Genomic DNA, 18764 nt, shown 5'->3' with positions numbered 1-18764 from the left:
TGTCCCCTGGTTCCTCTCCAGAAAGGAGAAGACACACCTCTGCTGGACTCTGTCACTTCCTGGACGCTCGTAGGACTCACCTGATAAAGCAGCTGGTGTCCTCGCAGCGTCTCAGCTCAATCTCCACACAAAGCTCGGTGCAGTAATAATGCAAACACACACACACACTTGGTCTTTCAACTTTTATTTTAGTTTGAAGTTAAGTGTCCATTGAAACATTAAAAACAAAGATTTGTCACATTTTGACGGCACTGAAGAATGTTTGAGGGCTGATATAGGCTATATTTAGACTTTAGTATAATAATGATTAATAAAAAGAAAACACAAACACAACCAAACCTATTGACCTTTAATTAAGAAAAACTAAATCTACGAACACACATTTCTGCTTTGTTTATTCACTAAAAAAAGTTAAACTGAATCGGTGAGACCTGTTCAACCAGCCCAGGAAGCTACCATTAGCTTAATTAGCTATTTATCAACAGTTGATGAAGTCTGTTATAGAAAGTTAGTCAATATTCCTGCTGGTAACTTGTTTTGGTCTTAAGGATTTTGACTTTACCGCGCACAGACGTAGCAAACGGACGTGCAGCAGACGGAGGTGCGTGAACTATCTATTCCGCTGTAGTAATGTACAGATTTGGGCTGTAGTGGGTTTCAGAGGGTTTAACCTCAGGGGACCTCGGTTGGGTTTGGAGCTTTTGACCTTCGAACAACTTTTTTCTGTTCAGGTCTTCTTTAAGTTTGTCAAGGGACTGAATCAAAGATGCTCGATCGTACATACAAGTTATAACCAAGGGCTCGGATTTCTTCATCCAGCTGTACAGATAGAAGTACGGGAACAGCGTCTCTGTGAAAGTCGTTCTCGTGAAAGAGTGAATGTGTAACTCTTCATCTACATCATAGAAAGACACTCTTCCTTCCTCATAGTCCAGATAAATGCCTACTCTTGTCGGCCGGGGACACAGGTGGAGAGCTTTGTGTGGTAAACAGTGGACTTGATAATCATAGCCCTTCTTTCCAATGGAGAAGAATCCATTCCCTGTTTTCAGAGTGACCCTCCCTGTTCTGGTTACCGTTTCCTTGGCAACACCAACATCCCAGTCGTTTCTACGGCCCACTTGGACTTCCCAGTAGTGTCGTCCAGAGCTGAAGCCCCTCGTCCCAAAAACCGCGGGCCGGTCGAACCTCTCTGAGCCACCAGACCATGTGGGGCTTGCAGGTTTTGAGTACTTGAGGCGTTTCCCCTCTTCAGTCACCACGAGGCCGTCACCAGCTGTGGCTCGGTCAAACGTCACGGACTCTGAAAAGGTTCAATTTAGTTTTAAAGCTCTCAACTTGAGAACTATGAAGGGAATTAAAAGTATTTTATAATCTCACCTTTATATTGTCTCATTCTGGTCAGTTCTGTAAGAAGATAAATCACAACATATATATGGAAAAGTGGCGATTTAGAGACATCTTCGCAGATTAAGCAAATACTGAAGATATTTACCTGTTTTTGTCAGAGATCTAAGTTCTGCTTGAAAAGTGAGCACGAGATGAGACGTGGCTCTCCTCAGGGTCTGCACCCACAGGTCCGAGTAAACCCGGATGTTTGACCAGTTCTTCGTGTCTGACACGTTGCTCAGGGCTTGCAAAGTCTGAAAAGATTCACGAGGGCATCATGGGGCTGAATTTGTTACTGAAACAAGATATATAGTTGGAGCCGGTCGATAATTAGCTGATCAGAGAATAAAATAACCTGCAGAAGCTGAAGGGGGTCGTCTTTTTGTGAAAGCTCCTCCAACTCCGAGTGCCTCCTCTGCAGTTCTGTGATTTCCGTGTGCAGCTCTTGAATCACTGCTTTGTCTTTCTCTTGTGATTTTGTGAGCTTTGCTTCTATGCACGATTTCAGTTTCGTTTGCAGCCCTCGTACTTGACTGATCAAATTACTGAAGAGCTGATCGCTGCAGTCCATCTCTTTGTGAGCTTTCTCCTGAAATCAAAAACCATGTTATCAGCAAAGGTTTATACTATATTGTAAAATGCTGCATGTGCAATGTACCTCGTTACTCACTCTGCTCATTTCAGAGGAATCGGTGAATTCCTTTGTCTTTTCCCTTCTTTCCTCAATCATCTTTTTTATCTCTGCTTTCTTGGACTCAATATTTTGCTGAAATTTAGAATTTCAAGACAAACAAATGGGATTAAAACAATCATGTCATCCTCTAAGATTTAAGTTGACGTATTAAGGCATTTCAGAAGATGAAGTTTAATGTAAAAAAGCATCTGTTTTACTTTCTGCCGAGCCCCTTCTTCTTCCACCGGCACAGTCTCGTGCTCTTTGTGCTCCGTCTCCCTGCACAGCAGACAGATGCACGCCCCCTCGTGTCGGCAGAAGAGCTCCAGGATCCTCTCGTGCTTCTCGCACACCCTCTCCTCCAGGTTCTCCAGCGGGTCGACCAGCTTGTGTCTCATCAGGGAGGGAACTCTCAGGTGAGGCTCCAGGTGGACTTCGCAGTATGACGTCAGACACACCAGGCACGACTTCTGGGCCTTGAGCTTCAGTTCCGTGCACACATCACACTTGACGTGAGAAAGCTCATCGATGCTCTCAGTTGTCTCCACTTTTCTCCTCTTCACTTGGACGGAAATCTCCTGGATGACCGTGTTTGTGGAGACCTCGGGCCTCACGTGGAATCTCTTATTACAAGCTGGGCAGTGGCACAACTCGCTGCCGTCCCAGCGCTCGCTGAGGCAGGTCTTACAGAAGCTGTGACCACAAGGTGTAGTGACTGGGTCGCTGAACACTTTCCCACACAGGGAACACTGGAACTGATCCTCTGACAACAAGGCAAAGTGCAAAGACATCATGGATTCGCTGTGAGAGAATGATACAAGTTATGTACGTGTCTGGATTCAATCATCTACTCTGAACCTGTTTATGAAGTGAGTCATGATCTACCCAGTGAGTCATTCTCATGTGAATCATTTGGCTCATCACATTTCTACAGGTCTGTATTTTAGAAGCAAAAACAACAGAAAAACTACCAAATAGCTCGAATTATAACTCACCTGATCTCCAGAGTTTCGTAAATTCCAGAAACGTAGGTGGTCTTTCACATGTGAGACCAGACTCAGTTATTAAGGCTCAACGATGCAACTATCGAGTCTTACGTGGAAACACTGACGAGCCCTGAGAAGCTGTGGGTGCTCCCGTCGCCACAGGAGGCGTGGCCGAGTGGCGTCAGTTTACTGAAGTGAAACCTTCATTCATGAAGCCAGAAACAAAAACATTGAACTCATTTATTTCTCCAAACCATGAACACACTTCTCTTACCGCATACAGGTCATTCATGCTTCAGTAAAAATCGACATGCAGCTGTGAATTTTTGTTATGCATTTGTAATTATAGATTCTATGCAGGAAAATATGCTTTGTCACATTCTTGGCCAGATCAATACGCCTACAACTGGTTAGCTTAGCTTAGCTTAGCTTAGCATAAAGACGAGAAACAGAGAGTCTGGCTCCATCCACCAATCTGGTCAAATCATAGACTGAATTTAAAAATAGACGACATGACACCTGCAAAAGATGAAGCCAAATCATCTTGATCGCCCCCTGGTGGCTGGCTGCAGTACACCCACTCTCTCCACTGAGCTAAGCTAAGCTAAGCACCTTCTGTGTGGGGGTTCATATTTAACAGACATGACAATCATATAAATCTTCTTATTTGACCCTCAACACGAAAAATAAGTATTTTCCAAAACAAAGAACTTTCCTTTGAGGTTTGAAGCCATGAGCTGATATGAATACATGAGGTGTATAATTACCATGTTAGCTACATTCTATACGTAATAAATATACATAAATCACAGGATTTCATTTAAACAGGAACAACGATACAGTCACGTTTCTCATTTCTTTCACTGTCAGTCGTGTGCTTAGTTTTGCTTGATCGTGGTTTTCTCGTTCACGGGACGGATGGCGATGGTATCCGAGGCTTTGTCGCAGCAGTACAGGTAGAAAAAAGGCTGAATCTTCTCCTTGAACGCATCTTGGAACGTGTAAATATGGGTCCGAGCTCTCACGTCGTAAAAGGACACTTGACCCTCCTCGTGGTCCACGTACACGCCCACCCGCCTGGGCCTGGGGTCGAGGGGGATCGGTAAGGGCGGAGACGTCGACACCCGGTACCCGTGGCCTTTCTTCATGGCCAGAGCCCAGTAGCCTTGAGTGGTGCTCACAGAGATCCGGCCCTTTCTGTTCACCGACGACCTGGCGACTCCCAGGTACCAGTCGTCCTTGTCCCCCACCTGGACCTCCCAGTAGTGTCTCCCCGAGGTGAGGCCCTCTCGGCCCAGGACGATGACCACCGTGTCGAAGCGGTCAGGGAGGTCGGGGAGGTCCTGCCACGCCCCCAAGTGTCTCACCTGGTGTCTGTCCTGAGAAAGCTGCAGCCACGGGTTGGCGCTGTCGGGGTCCAGAGTCACGTCCACTGTGGAAACACGACAGATTTATCGTGTTGGACCGTTTTCGAAATAAAAAAAACAGAAACCAAAAGTAAAAGGGAGAAACTTTACCTGTATAATTCAAAACCTTTTTGATCTCTGTGAACAACAAAAGACAGAATTATCCGAGGATTGATTCGTCTTCTTCTGGAAACATTCAAGATAAACTGGGAATTCAAAGAAGTTCTTACCACTATCGGCCAGTTTGTCAATCATTTCGTTTAACAACGGCTCCAGTTTGGACACGGACCTCCTGATCATGCCTACACACATGTCGGTGGGAACACTGGTGTCGGACCAGTCTTTAACCGATGGACTTGTGCTCAGTGCAGGGAAACTCTACAGAGACACGGCACAAGACTTTAGTAAGAAACAAATACCCCATTTTTTAAATCCTGTCCAACAGCCTATTTGTGTTTTAAGTTTCCAGGAGTTTGTTATCTCTCCTCGTCAACACACATCCCCTTCACCTTTAAGAAATGAATGTGGTCGGTCCGAGCCACCTTCTCTAAGTCTGAATTCCTCCTCTTCAGCTCAGTGATTTCCTGCTCCAGGTCCGAGATGAGACCCTCGGCCCACCTCTCCGTCTGCCTCTGCTTCTCCTCCATGGCCAGAACCAGCTCGGCCTGAGACCTCTGGATGGATCGCACCAGCTCGGAGAAGACCTGCATGCTCTGCTGGATCTCCCCCAGAGCACTGGCCTGAAAACACAGGTCTACGTGGAATAACTGTGGAAATGAAAGAGCCGGCAGCACATTGGATCTGCGGAGGACTCACTTTGTTGAGCTCCAGAGAACGTTTGATCTCCTCCACCTTCTTCTCTCTGTCCTGGATCATCTGCTGGACGTCCATCTCTGTCCTCTTCAGCTGAGCCTGCACAACATCATGTCACAAACATGGCTGACCCAGGCATTTGAACAATCCTGCAATTATTTTTTTATTAAATTATTTATTTACTGTGTTTTTATGGGATAAACACTTAATTTAAATTAAATAATTAATAAAAGGATACATTTCTGTGTCTCACCTTTTTCTCCGTCCACTCTCTCTCCACGGGGACGGTGTAGTGCGCCCGGTGGTCGGTCTCCGTGCAGAGGACGCAGACGCACATCTGGTCCTTCTTACAGAACAGCTCCAGCAGCCTCTCGTGCTTCGGACACATCCTGTCCTCCATGTTGGCCACGGGGTCCATCAGCTTGTGCTTGGTGAACCTGGCGGCGTGAGACTTGTGGTGCTCCTCGCAGTAGGAGGTGAGACACACCAGGCAGGATTTGACCGCTCTCGGCCTCCCCTCCCCGAGGCAGACGTCGCACAGGACGTCCTCCCAGGAAGGATGTGGGGGGGAGGCGGAGGGCGAGGTTTGGGGGGATGGGATTTGAGGTGAGGGTGGAGGTGCTGTTTGGGGCAGTGGAGGAGCTGCAGCCTGAGCTGTGGTGTGGGGTGAAGGTGGAGGAGAAGGTTTGGGCGCCGACACAGACGGGATCAATGGAGGTAACTCTTCTTGATGTTGCCTCTTGTCCTCTGGGGTTTGCCTCCTTCTCTCCTCCTCTTGCGTCAGCTCCTCCACAAGCTGCTCCTTCTCCAGAAGCCTCTCCTCATCCTCCTTTTTCCTTCTCTCCATTGTCCACTTCTTCTCTTTCCTCTCCTCCTCCTGTGTGCTCTCCTTCCCTTCCACACCCCTCACCCTGATCTCCTTGAACTGCTCTGCGATTTCCCTCAGCACGGTATTAACACTGATATCAGGCCGTTTGTGGAAGGACTTCTTACACATGGGACACTGGTACAAGGGGCTGGTTTTCCAGTATCCCAGGATGCAGCCCTGGCAGAAGTTGTGTCCGCAGGGGATGGACACGGGGTTGGTGAAGACGTCAAGGCAGATGGAGCAGTGCACCTGCTCTTCGGAGAGGTTCCCGGTCGTGGCCATCCCTAGACGGCGGAGAGGCAGCGTCATTTTCAACGCAAGTAACCTCTGAACGGGGCATCAAACCTGCTGTGATATTGAGGTGGCTCTGGTTAGATGGTGCAACGTTATTTGGCGTCATGTGCATGCAAATCCAGAAAGCAAAGCATGATGGGAATCGTTAAGTGTTAGAAATCATAGACTAAACATCCTGAAAACATAAAGGTTCTGATACTTTAAGGTTTTAGGCTGATGAGGTCAACAGTGGAGTTCATTCGTTTGATTCTTAACGAGATTACGCAAAACGTACTGATCTGATTTTACTGAAAGTTGGTGGAAGGATACGAGCCAGGGAAAAGGGTTACTACCTTTTAGAGTTGATTTGATTGAGGGGGTGGATCCAGGAAGTATGAAATGAACACAAAGGGGAATCTTTTACATGAATGTTTCAGCTCTTTCTACAGGAGAAACATTGTAATAGATAATCTGTCAAATTACCTCAAATGATTTATTTACCTCATGGTGTGTTGATACTTATCTGTGAATATCAACTACTAAAAATATTAATTTCCCTTAAATTTTCAACTCCTAATCTTTTCTTTTTAAGGATCAATCCTTGCAGCTTCGAACTGTATAACATTTATCAGCCTGCCCTCTGCATGTGTGTGAATCAGTCAGTGAAGTTGACTTCTGAGACGTGCAGCTCTCTGCGTCAGGCCTTGTTATTCATGGAGGAGCAGATTAAAACATTTCCAAAAATACAACACAAGCCTGCGACCGTCACCTGAACCAGAATCCAGGTTAGTTTTAGTTCTAAGCGTTTCAAAAAAATTTAAAACTCAACTTTCTTTTTCTACCAAACGTTTATTTGAATTTGTTCGACGCTGACTGTATTAGAAAAAAGTCCTAAATTTAGGCCACAGCTCGTAAATCGGATAAACAGATATTTAGAAAATCCCTAAATACAACAGCAACACTCCCCTTAGAGATTAGAGAAGCAGATGTGAAAGTGTAGGAATTAAAAAGCGTGAGAGGACAGACAGAAAAGGACAGAAATCTGGAGACACTCACCAACGAGCAGCTGCCTCGACTCTCGGCTGTTCACTGACACTTGAGCCCGGCGGTAACCAAACTAACACACTCACCTCGGACCCAAAATACACCCCCTCCCTCTTACCCCAGATACAGATTTATACCCCCTGGTCACGGCCCTGGGAACGAGATCCAGGAGGAGGACCTGGACCCAGAGTCTCGCTCGGGTCACATTCAGGAGAGACACAATACAAACGCTGCACAACTGATTCAAGTCTGTTTGTTTTTATGGCTTCAATTGTATTTTTCTTGAAGGTGGAAACATTTTAAACATTGATGATATGAATAATTCAAATTTGGGACTTTCTCAACTCTCAAGTATTTTTTGTTTGTTGCGTCAAACTATGGAAATATTTGTTTTCATTTCATTTTATTAACTTTATTAATTAAAAATGAGCGGCTACAAATATACAGCACGTTACAGTTACAAAAATATAAGTGATATAAAGTATGAGTTCTTACCAGCTAGTTTTTTATTATACAAGCACGAGAGTGGTATTGATTATTATATTGACAAACCCAGAAGGCTGCTCGCCTCAGCATTGATTTGAACTTGTGTTTTCTGGTATTTTCGCTCTGTTTTGGTCTCCACCAACTTCTGCTGGACCGGTTGCATATTGCTTGTTTATCATTGTGTGTTTTTGACCCCTGAAAAGAAACAGCTCACTACGACTTGAGACGGGCAGATGAGCGGAAACTGAACCGAAAGAGGAGAAAACACTGTGACTGATCATCTTTATTGAACAAGTTTAAAAAGACAGTACAAAAGCAGGCACTTGATATAAAAATACAGAATAATATATATTGCCTAGTGTTGTTTTAAAAAGTCATAGGTCAACATGTTGTAGAATATGCCCTTTGCAAATAAAGTCAATATGTACAGAGCCTTTCATTTAGTCCCGAGACTGCAGACGTTACACTTCATTGTTTTCATCTGTAAAGTCTCTGGAACCTCAGAGTCACAGTTAAACACAGGTTTACACAAAGGAAAGAGCCAAAGTGCAGCATCACTCACACTTAACTACGTCCTTAACACGACCTTCACTGGATTTAACGCCTTTAAATTATTTATTTTTTATATACAAGCGTGTACAGCAGAATGGAACTACTAACGCGTATCTACTTCTTTGTAATGTCGTCAGTCAATACGTGTTACGTCCATGTTACAGTTTGGTTTCCATTGACCAAACACACATTGATAACACAATCCTGCTTTAAAGCAACACTATGTTACTTTTACTGAGCAACAGCGCCCTCTGCAGACACAAATGATTCATTGTGTTTGGCTAACATGTGACTGCGTGTCTCAGGTGTGTTTAACAGGGCTAATAACGAGAGGAGAAGTGTTCTTGCCCTCCTGGATGAGACACGGGCTGAAGATCGGATACAGACTCTCACTGAAGGAATCAGAAAACGTGTAGAGATGCAGCCGCGCCTTCACGTCGTAGAACGAAATCCGGCCTCCGTCGTAATCCAGGAAGATTCCCACTTTACTGGGTTGGAACTGGAGCATCAGAGGCAGGCGGGACGATGCCAGGGCCTTCACCTCGCCGTTCTTCAGCCACAGGCACCAGTACCCGCCCTCGGGACTCAGCTTGATCTCGCCCTTGCGGCGAGCTGAAGCACGGGTCACACCGAACGTCCAGGCCGTCTTGCGCCCCAAGTCCACCTCCCAGTAGTGACGCCCGGAGCTGAGGCCCTCTCGGCCCAGGACGAAGAGGGCGGGGCTGAAGCGTTTGGGACCCTCGGTGTGGGGGGTCTTACGCTCCTCATACCTCACCTGGCGACCGTCTTCGGACACAACCAGGTTCCTCTGGGCCGTGGCAGAGTCCAGAATCACCTCACCTGCACAGGACGGAGCAGAGGTCGCGTCACTTCAACTGTTTCAGACATGCACCAATCTCAGAGACTCTGAATGGCGCCATCTTGTGGAGAACTGACTATTATGTCACGGTTTGGTTGCACTCTTTTCAACCCAGGAGAGAACAAAGCACAAGTGCAAACCAATAATGTATCACCAAGATAAAAGCTCGAAGTGGAACTCACTGGAGTAGTTCTGCACCTTCCGGAGTTCTGCCGGGGAGAGAAAGAGAAACACAACGTGAGTGAGTCACTCGGAGTCAGAGCAGACGACACGTGGGTGACAAACATGTCGCTCTAATCCTGAGCTGTCAACCATCGAGACATGTGCTGCTGTCAGTCAACTCCGGGCCACACGGACCAACTGGGGCATCGACACTATCTCCATCTGTCCTGCCCTGTTGTGTGTGTGTGTGTGTGTGTGTTAAAGTGTGTGTGTGTAGCGGTTAGTGCGATGACGGGGGATTTCTATTTCAAAGCACTTGGACCGTGACCTACAGCTTCCTGTCCAGAGGATGGATTTTACTGTAGGTTTTTATTTTGTATCTGAATACAGACACATGGAATCTCCTCATGGAGGCGGAGACACTTGTGTATCTTTAACATCGCGTTCGGTCGTTTCCCAGTGACACATTCACCAGCTTCCTTTACCTTTCGCGTACAGTCTCTTCAGCTCCTCCTGGAACTTGTCCATGAGGCTGCTGACGGACGAGCGGATGGTTCCCAGGTAGAGGTCGGTGTTGATGCTGACCGTCGACCAATCAGTGGGCTCAGGCGGGGGCGGCAACGTCACGATATTCTACGGGAAATGGGAAAGGTTATACAAGGTACGATGAAATGAAAGTTTAATGAAGTCTTGGCAGTGAGAAGAAAAGGCTGAATATGAAGCTGCCGTGGAACTCGGTGATTTCTAGATTTACGAGGTGATGCTCCCCAGATTTGCAGATTTGCCATCGGTCTGTGTAAGAGCCGTCTGCACGTCGTCAGTTTGACAGAGGACATGGATGCAGGATTTAGTCCAGAGCAGCAATCATCAGTTCCAGAGACTGTATCTGTCTTTGCTTCCTCTCAAACCTCAGAGAGAGAATCTAAATCTGCAAACTCAGCAGAATCAACACTTTATAAACAGCCCGGGATAAAACCACAAGATCAGAAACATCTCAGCAGCAAGTCACAGACGAGATAATATTTAAAGATGTACGACATGACAGCTCCCAGAAGTGAAGTGTCTCGGTGGCCTCCTGGCTGCAGTGTGGGATCCTGGGACTTCCCCCACGTGTCTCACCTGAAGGAAGATGACTTTGTCCTGGGTCTTTGCGTACGCCTCCAGCTCGTTGCTCCTCCTCCTCAGCTGACTCAGCTCGTTCTCCAGCCCCCGAGCCAGGTCCTGGGCGTGGCGCTCGGCCTCGCGCTGCCGCGTGGCGATCAGCTCCACCAGCTCCGCCTGACTCTGCTCCACCAGCCGCTGCAGCTCGGCGTAAACCTGCCAGCTCTCCTCCAGCTCCTTCTGAGCACTGGCCTGCAGAAGAGACGGCTGTTACAGTTACTGTTCGGCTTTTCAAACCAGCGGCAAGTGACAGGTTAGATGACGAAGTCTGCTTGAAATAAAGATGGACGACATGACAGCCTCCAAAAGTGAAGCCAAAGCCGCTCAATCGCCCCCTGGTGCCTGTCTGCAGTATAACCCTGCCTCCTCCATGTTAGCAGATGGGAAACGTCAAAGTATAATACAGTGGAATACATTGATACAAGTCTAGATATTTTGGCCTCCACTGTTTTTTAGAGAATATCAATAAATAAGAAGCAGTAACTCTTAATTTAACAGAATTAAGATCCACCTTTCTTAAGAACGGACCTAATTAGACTCGAACAAATCAACTAATGCCACAGCTCCTTTCATCCATTGTTCCCTGTGTGTGTCCTGCTCGAACAACTTGACAAACTGGTTTCATCCTTCACACTTTTACACTTGAACTCTGCACACGTTTCTACACTTTGACATTTCTCTCATTCAAAACACACACACACACACACACACACACACACACACACACACACACACACACACACACACACACACACACACACACACACACACACACACACACACACACACACACACACACACACACACGTAACTTGATCCTCAATGTATTTGTAAAAGTAGTCAATATATCAACACCGAGCAGGAAATGAAGAACTGAACCAGGAAAGAAATTGTACTATTTCTACGTTCTATACATTTTACTAATAATCTGTATTATATCCTTCTATTGTTATTTTGTATTGTTTATTTTGGATTCTGTTTTTAATTGTATTTATATGGACCCGGAAGTGAGAAAATAAAGGTTCATGTTATTATTACTTATTATACTATATTGAGAAACCATTAAAAACATTTCAGTCATTTCCTCCTGCAGTTACATCACAATCCCGTCATTTGTATGAAGATAAACTGGTTCATCTTCAGCGTGCCTCTCGTGCTTGAGGCCAGTTTTCCAGGAGGTGAACACAAGGTGTGTTTACGCCGGTCGCACCGGTTCAACGGCCTCAGACGTGGATCTGAGACAAACAAACCTCCTCCTCCTCCTCCTCCTCCTCCTCCTCCTCCTCCACAGAGAACGAGCGGCATGAGGAGGACGTGTTCACGGGGAAAGAGGTGTTTTTACAGAAGTGGGAGATGTTTAATTAAAAGATCATCAGTATTAAATGCAGAGTTGATCAAAAAAGGAGCTAAAAGTCTCTTCAAATCTGGATTCTTGCTCTTGACGTAAAAAGAGTTGAAATTCGACACCTGAACTTTCCAACCCGGTGTTTGGCCTCTGATAACATCTGTGCCAGCAGAGTTCCTGCACCCATTGGACGGTACTAGCTGTCAGTCACATGCTTTATGGTCCATTTGACTCTGAATGGATCATAATTTACTAAATGAACTAGAGATTGGGACGAACACCTATTCAGGAAAATGTTTACAGACGTTATAAATGAAGTGAAAGGGACATTTTCTCATAGAGTAGACTATATATATAAATATATATATATAAAGACTGTGGGGGTGCTTTCTGCCGGTCTTCACGGCTCAGTCCCGTCTCATCCTGAGCCGTTTGAAGCTCTGTGCTCTCACCTTGATGACCTTGATGGACTGTTTGATCTCCTCCAGTTTCTTGGCTCTCTCCTTGATCAGATGTTTCAGCTCTGACCTTCTCTTTCCCACGTTGCTCTGTGGGAAGAAAGTCAGGATTGTGGGTCACTGGAATCAACATGACACAAACTCTCATTACATTTGTCCTTCTTCAGGTTCTTCTAGGACAAGATAGGAAATCTAGACCTGCTCGTATACGGTGAATACTCATATATTGAGTCTCACCATTTTCTTCTTCCACTCGTGGTCGGCGGTGACGATGTCGTGGGACTTGTGCGTGGCCTCGGCGCAGGCCGTGCAGATGCAGACGTGGTCGGTGCGGCAGTAGACGTCCACGAGACGTTCGTGTTTCTTGCAGATCTTCTCCTCCAGGTGGAAAGTGGGTTCGATCAGACGATGAGACGACAAAGACTTCACCTGCATGAAGGGATGGAGAGAATTGGGTTTTTGAATGTGTGAACGTAACAAACCCAACGTCTAATATTTAAGGTTTTAGCATCTGTGGTGAAGATTTTGTATGTTTTGTATTTCATCTTATTTTTGTAATATTTTGAGTGTGGTGTTCATATGAGCCATCTCAGGTTTCTACCACAGCCCACATCTATTTTGACCTTTTTGTGATGCCGTAGGTGCGTCTCACAGAACGACCCGGGACAGGTCACACAAGACTTCAGCGCCTTTAACTTCCTCCCAATGCAGGCGTCACAGGGAACTTCCCCAGGCCGGGCAAACTCCCCAGTATCGATCCCTGATGAGACCCCGTGGCCCGAATCTGAGCTCAGGTTCAGCGTGGACCCCCGTGAGGAGGCCCCTCCGTCCACGGTGGCCCCTCCGGCCATCATCAGCCCCTGAAACTGGGAGGAGATCTCAGCCAGGACCCTGTTGACGCTCATCTCGGGCTTCTTGGAGTAGTTCTTCTTGCACATGGGGCAGGAGAGCTTCTTGCTGTGGTTCCAGTAGCCCAGCAGGCAGGCCTTGCAGAAGCTGTGGCCGCAGGGCGTGGACACGGGCTCCACGAACACCTCCAGGCAGATGGAGCAGCTGAACTGGTCCTCGGAGAGGACGCGGCCTCCCGGAGAGCTGATGCCTGCAAGAGGGAGGAAAAACCGGAGACAAGATTATTCACAGTTACATTAGAAAATTACTTCATATCTGGAAGTAGAAGGTAGAAGACGCCAAGGATCAACAATTTAATTTGGATCTGCAACAAAATACACACGGATCCAATTGTTTGCACTTTAACCTTATTCATTCTTGAGTTTTTCTCCTGACCAATACCACATCCTTCCACCAAGTTTCGTAATCCTGCCGTGAAACAAGCGCAGATGAAAACCTCCTTGGACTAAATCAGACGACTCTCTCCTCTCGTCCAGCAGGATCGTTCCCACCTTCATCTCATGTATGAGGCTCCACTGAAGACGAGTGACGTGAATGAAACTGTAAATTGCTGTGAAACTGCCTGAGAACGGATTTCAAGTCGTCTCCCCTCATTTAAATTAGACTAAAAGTGACTTCTTCGATCTGAACGGAGACTTTACGAGCTGAACCACAACAGAGACAGGATGTTCTCTAAACCCACACTGTGAGGGACAAACCGTGTTAAAGCGTTGAATAACTCAGGTTGAGAGGAGCAGGGCTGATGTTCAATGGGCTGAAGAAACGTGGCTTTACACGGCGTTAAATTCAGTCTGACAGGGTCAAAGGTCGGTTTCAATCTGTCCCTGATCCTTTATTGGCTCAGGAATTAGGTCATAAAGAGTCACAGAGAAAGACGAGAAGGAACAATGTGTGAAATGAGATTATTTAGTGTCATGACCTGAAACCTCTGCTACATGACGACTTGTTAATGATTTCAAATGTATCGGGAAGTGTTTAAGTTTCTACCTGAGGAGCAGAAAGAAAAGAAAGTTTGAGTAGCTGTTCCTCTTTCACCCAAATCCATAAAGAATTATTTAATCTTAACCATATACTCATAAACCAAAGGCCCTGTCCTAATCACCTGGTGCAATGGTGATTCAACATCTTACAGGAGAACCTGGGAATCAAACTGCCGACCCAACAATTAATGGAGACTTTTTAAACTCCCAAAACAAACATTTCAAAAGGTGAGTTTTTAGTTATTAAATGCTGTTGTTGAAAGTACAGCTTTGGCCACTAGGGGTCTCTCAATCAAAACAACAACAACAACAACAACGTGAAGCAGCGTGGGATCATGGGAGTTGTTGTCTTCACCTGAAGCAACTCAAGCGTTACGCACCCGCGTTACGTACAGACAAGAATATGACACAATTAAAAAGGAGGAATTACAGAAAGAATCATCACGTGTGGCTGCAGAGGGCGCTGTTGCTCCGTAAGAGTTACGTAGTGTCGCGTCTCGTACATAAATATTGTATTGTAAGTATGAGTTATTTAGTTGATTATCGTATTTTGGAAAAGATATTTGTTGATGAAGAAGAGCGGGGGATTTGACGCCTTGTGCTAATATTCAGGGAGATGATTTAAAGATGAAAGAACAAACATCTGAAACACGACTCGTTAGACGACGTCTGTGATCGAGAAGAAGCAGAAAAATCCTCCGATTGAGACGAGAAACGAGAGAAAAACGTCTTTTTCACGACGCGACTCCAACCTTCGCCTCCAGAGAACATGGAGCCGTTTGTCTCAGACAGGAAGTGCCTTTAAAGGCGTCATTCTGTCCAGCGGTGTGAGGAACAATGAGAGGAATGTGGAAACTCAGGACCTTCTACCTCTCGGCTGCAGGTTTAAAAGAAAACACCACCTGGGCTGTGAATCCACGCTGGGACCAGCTAGAGAAATAAAACACTGTTATCGTTTTACTGTTAAATCCTTCAAATGTCCTCTGATCGATGTGGACGTGACAGAATCAATATTCGTAAAGAAATGAACGTTTTTTAACTTTCGCCGAGGAGGTTATGTTTTCACCTGTGACTCTGTTTGTTTGTTTACCCCCCCCCACTGTTCTTATTTATGTTCCACTTTCTTTAATTAAGTTTTATGTTAAATAACAAATGATCAAGGTTTTCACACCACCTCCTTTCTTCACTTCTACTCCACGAACAAAATAATCATGTGTAGGATTATTCTAGTTATTAAATGTAATCATATATATTCTGATAGTTATACATAGTCATTCATAACAGGACATTTACTCGAGTATCAGTTATTGATCATTTTTATCATAACCAAACAAATAAATGCTCTCGGCTGTAACTTTTCCTGATTATGTGAAAGTTCCTTCGAGAATCCGTCTGTTTTCCTCTTTTCACACAGTCAACGTAGAGTTTGTGACTTTTCTAACTTCTGGAACAAGTTCAACGTTAAACTCTGAGATCTCTGAAGTCGAGAAGAGAAGAAGAAACGACAAGAAACGAGAGAGAGAGAGAGAGAGAGAAGTGGAACTTACTCTGCATGTTGGACGTGGTGCTTCACTTCCTGCACTTTGCTGTGACTCACACGCACGAACAGGTGCTCAGCTGATCTCCCTGGAGAGCGAGCGGCCCCTCCCACTCCCGGTGTGACACACCCGAGCCTCGCGTGGTGTCCTCGCGTGGTGTCCTCTCAGTTCTCCGTGGAGCTGCAGGTATGCAAAGCCCCTCGACACCAACCCTTTGACCAGCTCTCCTCCTGAAGGGCTCCTCGCTGAAGCTGCTTCTGTTGTTTCTCTGGAGTTTCGGGGGGGGACGATTAGATGTCCAAGTCCTGATTCAGTCACGTGCACATTAAAGTCATTCCTTGTTTACTGTTATCTCTGCAGATTTGAGCAAAGCCACGTATTAATAAACATATTTCGAAAAACTGTTCCTTGCTCTGTTTCCTCAAGCTTAGAAAATACGAGTTCTTCACAAATATGTCATATTTATTGTTAGTATTGTTAGTACTGCTTAAAAAAGACTACTGACAGAACAGGGGTACTTCAGGGACCAATTTCAAATGGGGCCGGTGCCCCCTTGCCCCCGGTTTCAGCCATTCTGCCTTAAAAAAGTCTAATTTACAGTTATGTGTGTGTGTGTGTGTGTGTGTGTGTGTGTGTGTGTGTGTGTGTGTGTGTGTGTGTGTGTGTGTCTGTGTGTGTGTGAGTGTATGAATTATGTCCAAGTAATAAATACTTGAAACCTGCACCTCTTCATCTCCACCACTAGTGGGCGCCCTTTGCCTGACACTGAACCACTAGCTTCTGCAAACAGACACTTTACATTCATGCTGCATTTTTACCCTATACAGTATCTGAAGCTGTCGTCCATGGCAACGGGTGAGCACAACAACAGGCTTCGATTCCTGCAGGTTATCCACACGGACGGATAGAGAGATAGAGAGAGAGAGAGATAGAGAGAGAGATAGATAGAGAGATAGATAGAGAGATAGAAGATAGAGAGAGAGAGAGATAGAGATAGATAGATAGAGATAGATAGATGAGATGAGATAGAGAGAGAGATGATAGAGAGATAGATAGAGATAGAGATGAGAGATGAGATAGATAGATAGAGATAGATAGATGAGATAGATAGAGAGATAGAGAGATAGAGATAGATAGAGAGATAGATAGATAGAGATAAGAGATAGAGAGATAGAGATAGATAGATAGATAGATGGATGAGAGATAGATAGATGGATAGAGATAGATAGATAGATAGAGAGATAGATAGATAGATAGATAGATAGATGGATAGAGTAGATAGATAGATAGATAGATAGATAGATAGATAGATAGATAGATAGATGGATAGATAGATAGATAGATAGAGAGATAGATGGATAGAGATATAGATAGAGAGATAGAGAGATAGATAGATAGATAGATAGATAGATAGATGGATAGAGAGATAGATAGATAGATAGATAGATGGATAGAGAGATAGATAGATAGATAGATAGATAGATAGATGGATAGATAGATAGATAGATGAGAGATAGATAGATAGATAGATGATGAGAGATAGAGAGATAGAGAGATAGAGATAAGAGATAGAGAGAGATAGATAGATAGATAGATAGATAGATAGATAGATAGATGGATAGATAGAGAGAGAGAAAGACAGACAGACAGATTGATTGATTGATTGATTGATTGATTGGTGGATTGAGAGTTGAGACATGGAAGCAGCTCAGGAACAGTTCATGTGATCTTCATCATGTTCTCTGTACAGTAGAAGAGAGAAGAGGTCTGGAGCAGATGGATGCTCTTTGCACTGCAGCTGAACTGAGTCTGTTCTGAAAACCGCCACGTGTCCAGGTCTCTGAGGTGAGATCGATCCTTCCCGTCTTCCTGCAAATGTCCCTGACTCCCTGTTCGTCTCGTGCACGTCGTGGATCCTCTCACATCCTCAGTGTCTCGCAGTCTGACTCCATTGTGACTAACCCCCCTCGTGGATCCTCCTCCTCCCTGTTGTACTTTAAGTTGGTTTAAACACTCGGCCTCTTCTCTGCATTGTTCTTATTCTAATCACTGCAGTGGATCCGTCTGCAGGTGTTTGTCTCCTGTGATGAAACAGATGTGTGTGTGTGTGTGTGTGTGTGTGTGTGTGTGTGTGTGTGTGTGTGTGTGTGTGTGTGTGTGTGTGTGTGTGTGCTCCCTGTGTGTCTCCGCACGTGCACGTGGGCCGTGCGTGTGTGCATGCATGCTCGTGCAGCCCCTACAGCAAACCCACTGCAGAGAATGTGTCGCATGATGTTATGGAGCTACAATTTCTTGGAGTGAGTGTGTGTGTGTGTGTGTGTGTGGAAGGGGGGGGGGGGGTTCTGCTTTCTCTTCCTGTCGCAGTGTCAGTCAAGGTAAATGTATCCCCTCCCCTCGCCTCTCTTTCTCTTTTCCTCCCCCTCTCTCTCTCTCTTTCTGTCGTCCATCTATCTTTTCATCTTTTTTTTTCCTGTCTCTTGTATTTTCCAGAACCAAATCCAAATGTTCTCTCTCAGGTTTATTAATAGAAACTATACCCCTCTCTCTCTTGCTTATTCTCTCCATCGCCTCCTCTTCCTCTCCCCCTTCCCTGCAATCTGGCACTTAGCAGAGTCTCTGCACCGTCTTGCAGCCCCCTCTCATTCCTCCTCATTTCTCACTCCGAGTGACTCCATGTTTGAGCCCAAATCTCTTCTTTTCACATTAAAAACATAAAATGATGCCTTTACAACCCAGTGGATCTTCCTCAGGAAACCCCCCCTCCCTCCTCTTCCTCCCACCTCAGCATGTTGCAGCTCCAGATGCTCCCTGGTTCCTCAGGTGCCGCTGCTCTCGCCTCCTCCAGCGACTGAGCATCACTGA

General features: G+C 45.6%; 3 protein-coding genes across 4 annotated transcripts; all 3 read right to left on the bottom strand.

Moving 5' to 3' along the window:
* Positions 1-3179, bottom strand: LOC118102634 (E3 ubiquitin-protein ligase TRIM39-like). Its single transcript, XM_035148952.2, has 7 exons — positions 3058-3179; positions 2281-2863; positions 2060-2155; positions 1745-1978; positions 1496-1643; positions 1381-1407; positions 1-1303 (listed from the first exon to the last, which is right to left on the bottom strand). The coding sequence occupies exons 2-7, from the start codon at positions 2854-2856 to the stop codon at positions 615-617; spliced, it is 1770 nt and encodes a 589-aa protein (XP_035004843.2). The 5' UTR covers positions 2857-2863; positions 3058-3179; the 3' UTR covers positions 1-614.
* Positions 3180-3274: 95 nt separating this feature from the next.
* On the bottom strand, positions 3275-7552 carry si:dkey-46i9.6 (E3 ubiquitin-protein ligase TRIM39). Of its 2 annotated transcripts, none has more exons than XM_035148950.2 (7): positions 7465-7552; positions 5521-6483; positions 5271-5366; positions 4964-5194; positions 4685-4832; positions 4566-4592; positions 3275-4480 (listed from the first exon to the last, which is right to left on the bottom strand). In XM_035148950.2, exons 2-7 carry the CDS (start codon positions 6442-6444, stop codon positions 3927-3929), a joined length of 1980 nt encoding a protein of 659 aa, XP_035004841.2. In that variant the 5' UTR covers positions 6445-6483; positions 7465-7552; the 3' UTR covers positions 3275-3926. The 2 variants fall into 2 exon arrangements, with proteins under 2 accessions (XP_035004841.2, XP_035004842.2); XM_035148951.2 differs by having other exon boundaries at positions 5521-6419.
* A 654-nt stretch (positions 7553-8206) lies between these two features.
* Positions 8207-16147, bottom strand: btr12 (bloodthirsty-related gene family, member 12). Its single transcript, XM_035149286.2, has 8 exons — positions 15912-16147; positions 13099-13574; positions 12713-12904; positions 12470-12565; positions 10631-10864; positions 9997-10144; positions 9532-9558; positions 8207-9330 (listed from the first exon to the last, which is right to left on the bottom strand). Exons 1-8 carry the CDS (start codon positions 15916-15918, stop codon positions 8792-8794), a joined length of 1719 nt encoding a protein of 572 aa, XP_035005177.1. The 5' UTR covers positions 15919-16147; the 3' UTR covers positions 8207-8791.
* Between the last annotated feature and the right edge of the window lie 2617 nt (positions 16148-18764).

The sequence above is a fragment of the Hippoglossus stenolepis genome, chromosome 23 (assembly GCF_022539355.2).
Source record: "Hippoglossus stenolepis isolate QCI-W04-F060 chromosome 23, HSTE1.2, whole genome shotgun sequence".
NCBI classification, from domain to species: domain Eukaryota; kingdom Metazoa; phylum Chordata; class Actinopteri; order Pleuronectiformes; family Pleuronectidae; genus Hippoglossus; species Hippoglossus stenolepis.
The sequence above is the reverse complement of the archived record's forward strand: the minus strand, read 5'-3'. Positions and strand labels throughout refer to the sequence as shown.

Excerpts from the sequence above, each read along its gene's own strand:
- LOC118102634 (XM_035148952.2), bottom strand. The coding sequence starts at position 2,856 with ATGATGTCTTTGCACTTTGCCTTGTTGTCAGAGGATCAGTTCCAGTGT. Across the intron at positions 1,979-2,059 it reads ATTCCTCTGAAATGAGCAGA|GAGAAAGCTCACAAAGAGAT; the intron begins GTGAGTAACGAG and ends TTTTGATTTCAG. Across the intron at positions 1,304-1,380 it reads CAGAATGAGACAATATAAAG|AGTCCGTGACGTTTGACCGA; the intron begins GTGAGATTATAA and ends GAACCTTTTCAG.
- si:dkey-46i9.6 (XM_035148950.2), bottom strand. The coding sequence starts at position 6,444 with ATGACGCTGCCTCTCCGCCGTCTAGGGATGGCCACGACCGGGAACCTC. Across the intron at positions 5,195-5,270 it reads GTTCTCTGGAGCTCAACAAA|GCCAGTGCTCTGGGGGAGAT; the intron begins GTGAGTCCTCCG and ends CTGTGTTTTCAG. Across the intron at positions 4,593-4,684 it reads TGACAAACTGGCCGATAGTG|AGATCAAAAAGGTTTTGAAT; the intron begins GTAAGAACTTCT and ends TGTTGTTCACAG.
- btr12 (XM_035149286.2), bottom strand. Across the intron at positions 10,145-10,630 it reads ACAAAGTCATCTTCCTTCAG|AATATCGTGACGTTGCCGCC; the intron begins GTGAGACACGTG and ends CATTTCCCGTAG. Across the intron at positions 9,559-9,996 it reads GAAGAGACTGTACGCGAAAG|AACTCCGGAAGGTGCAGAAC; the intron begins GTAAAGGAAGCT and ends TCTCCCCGGCAG.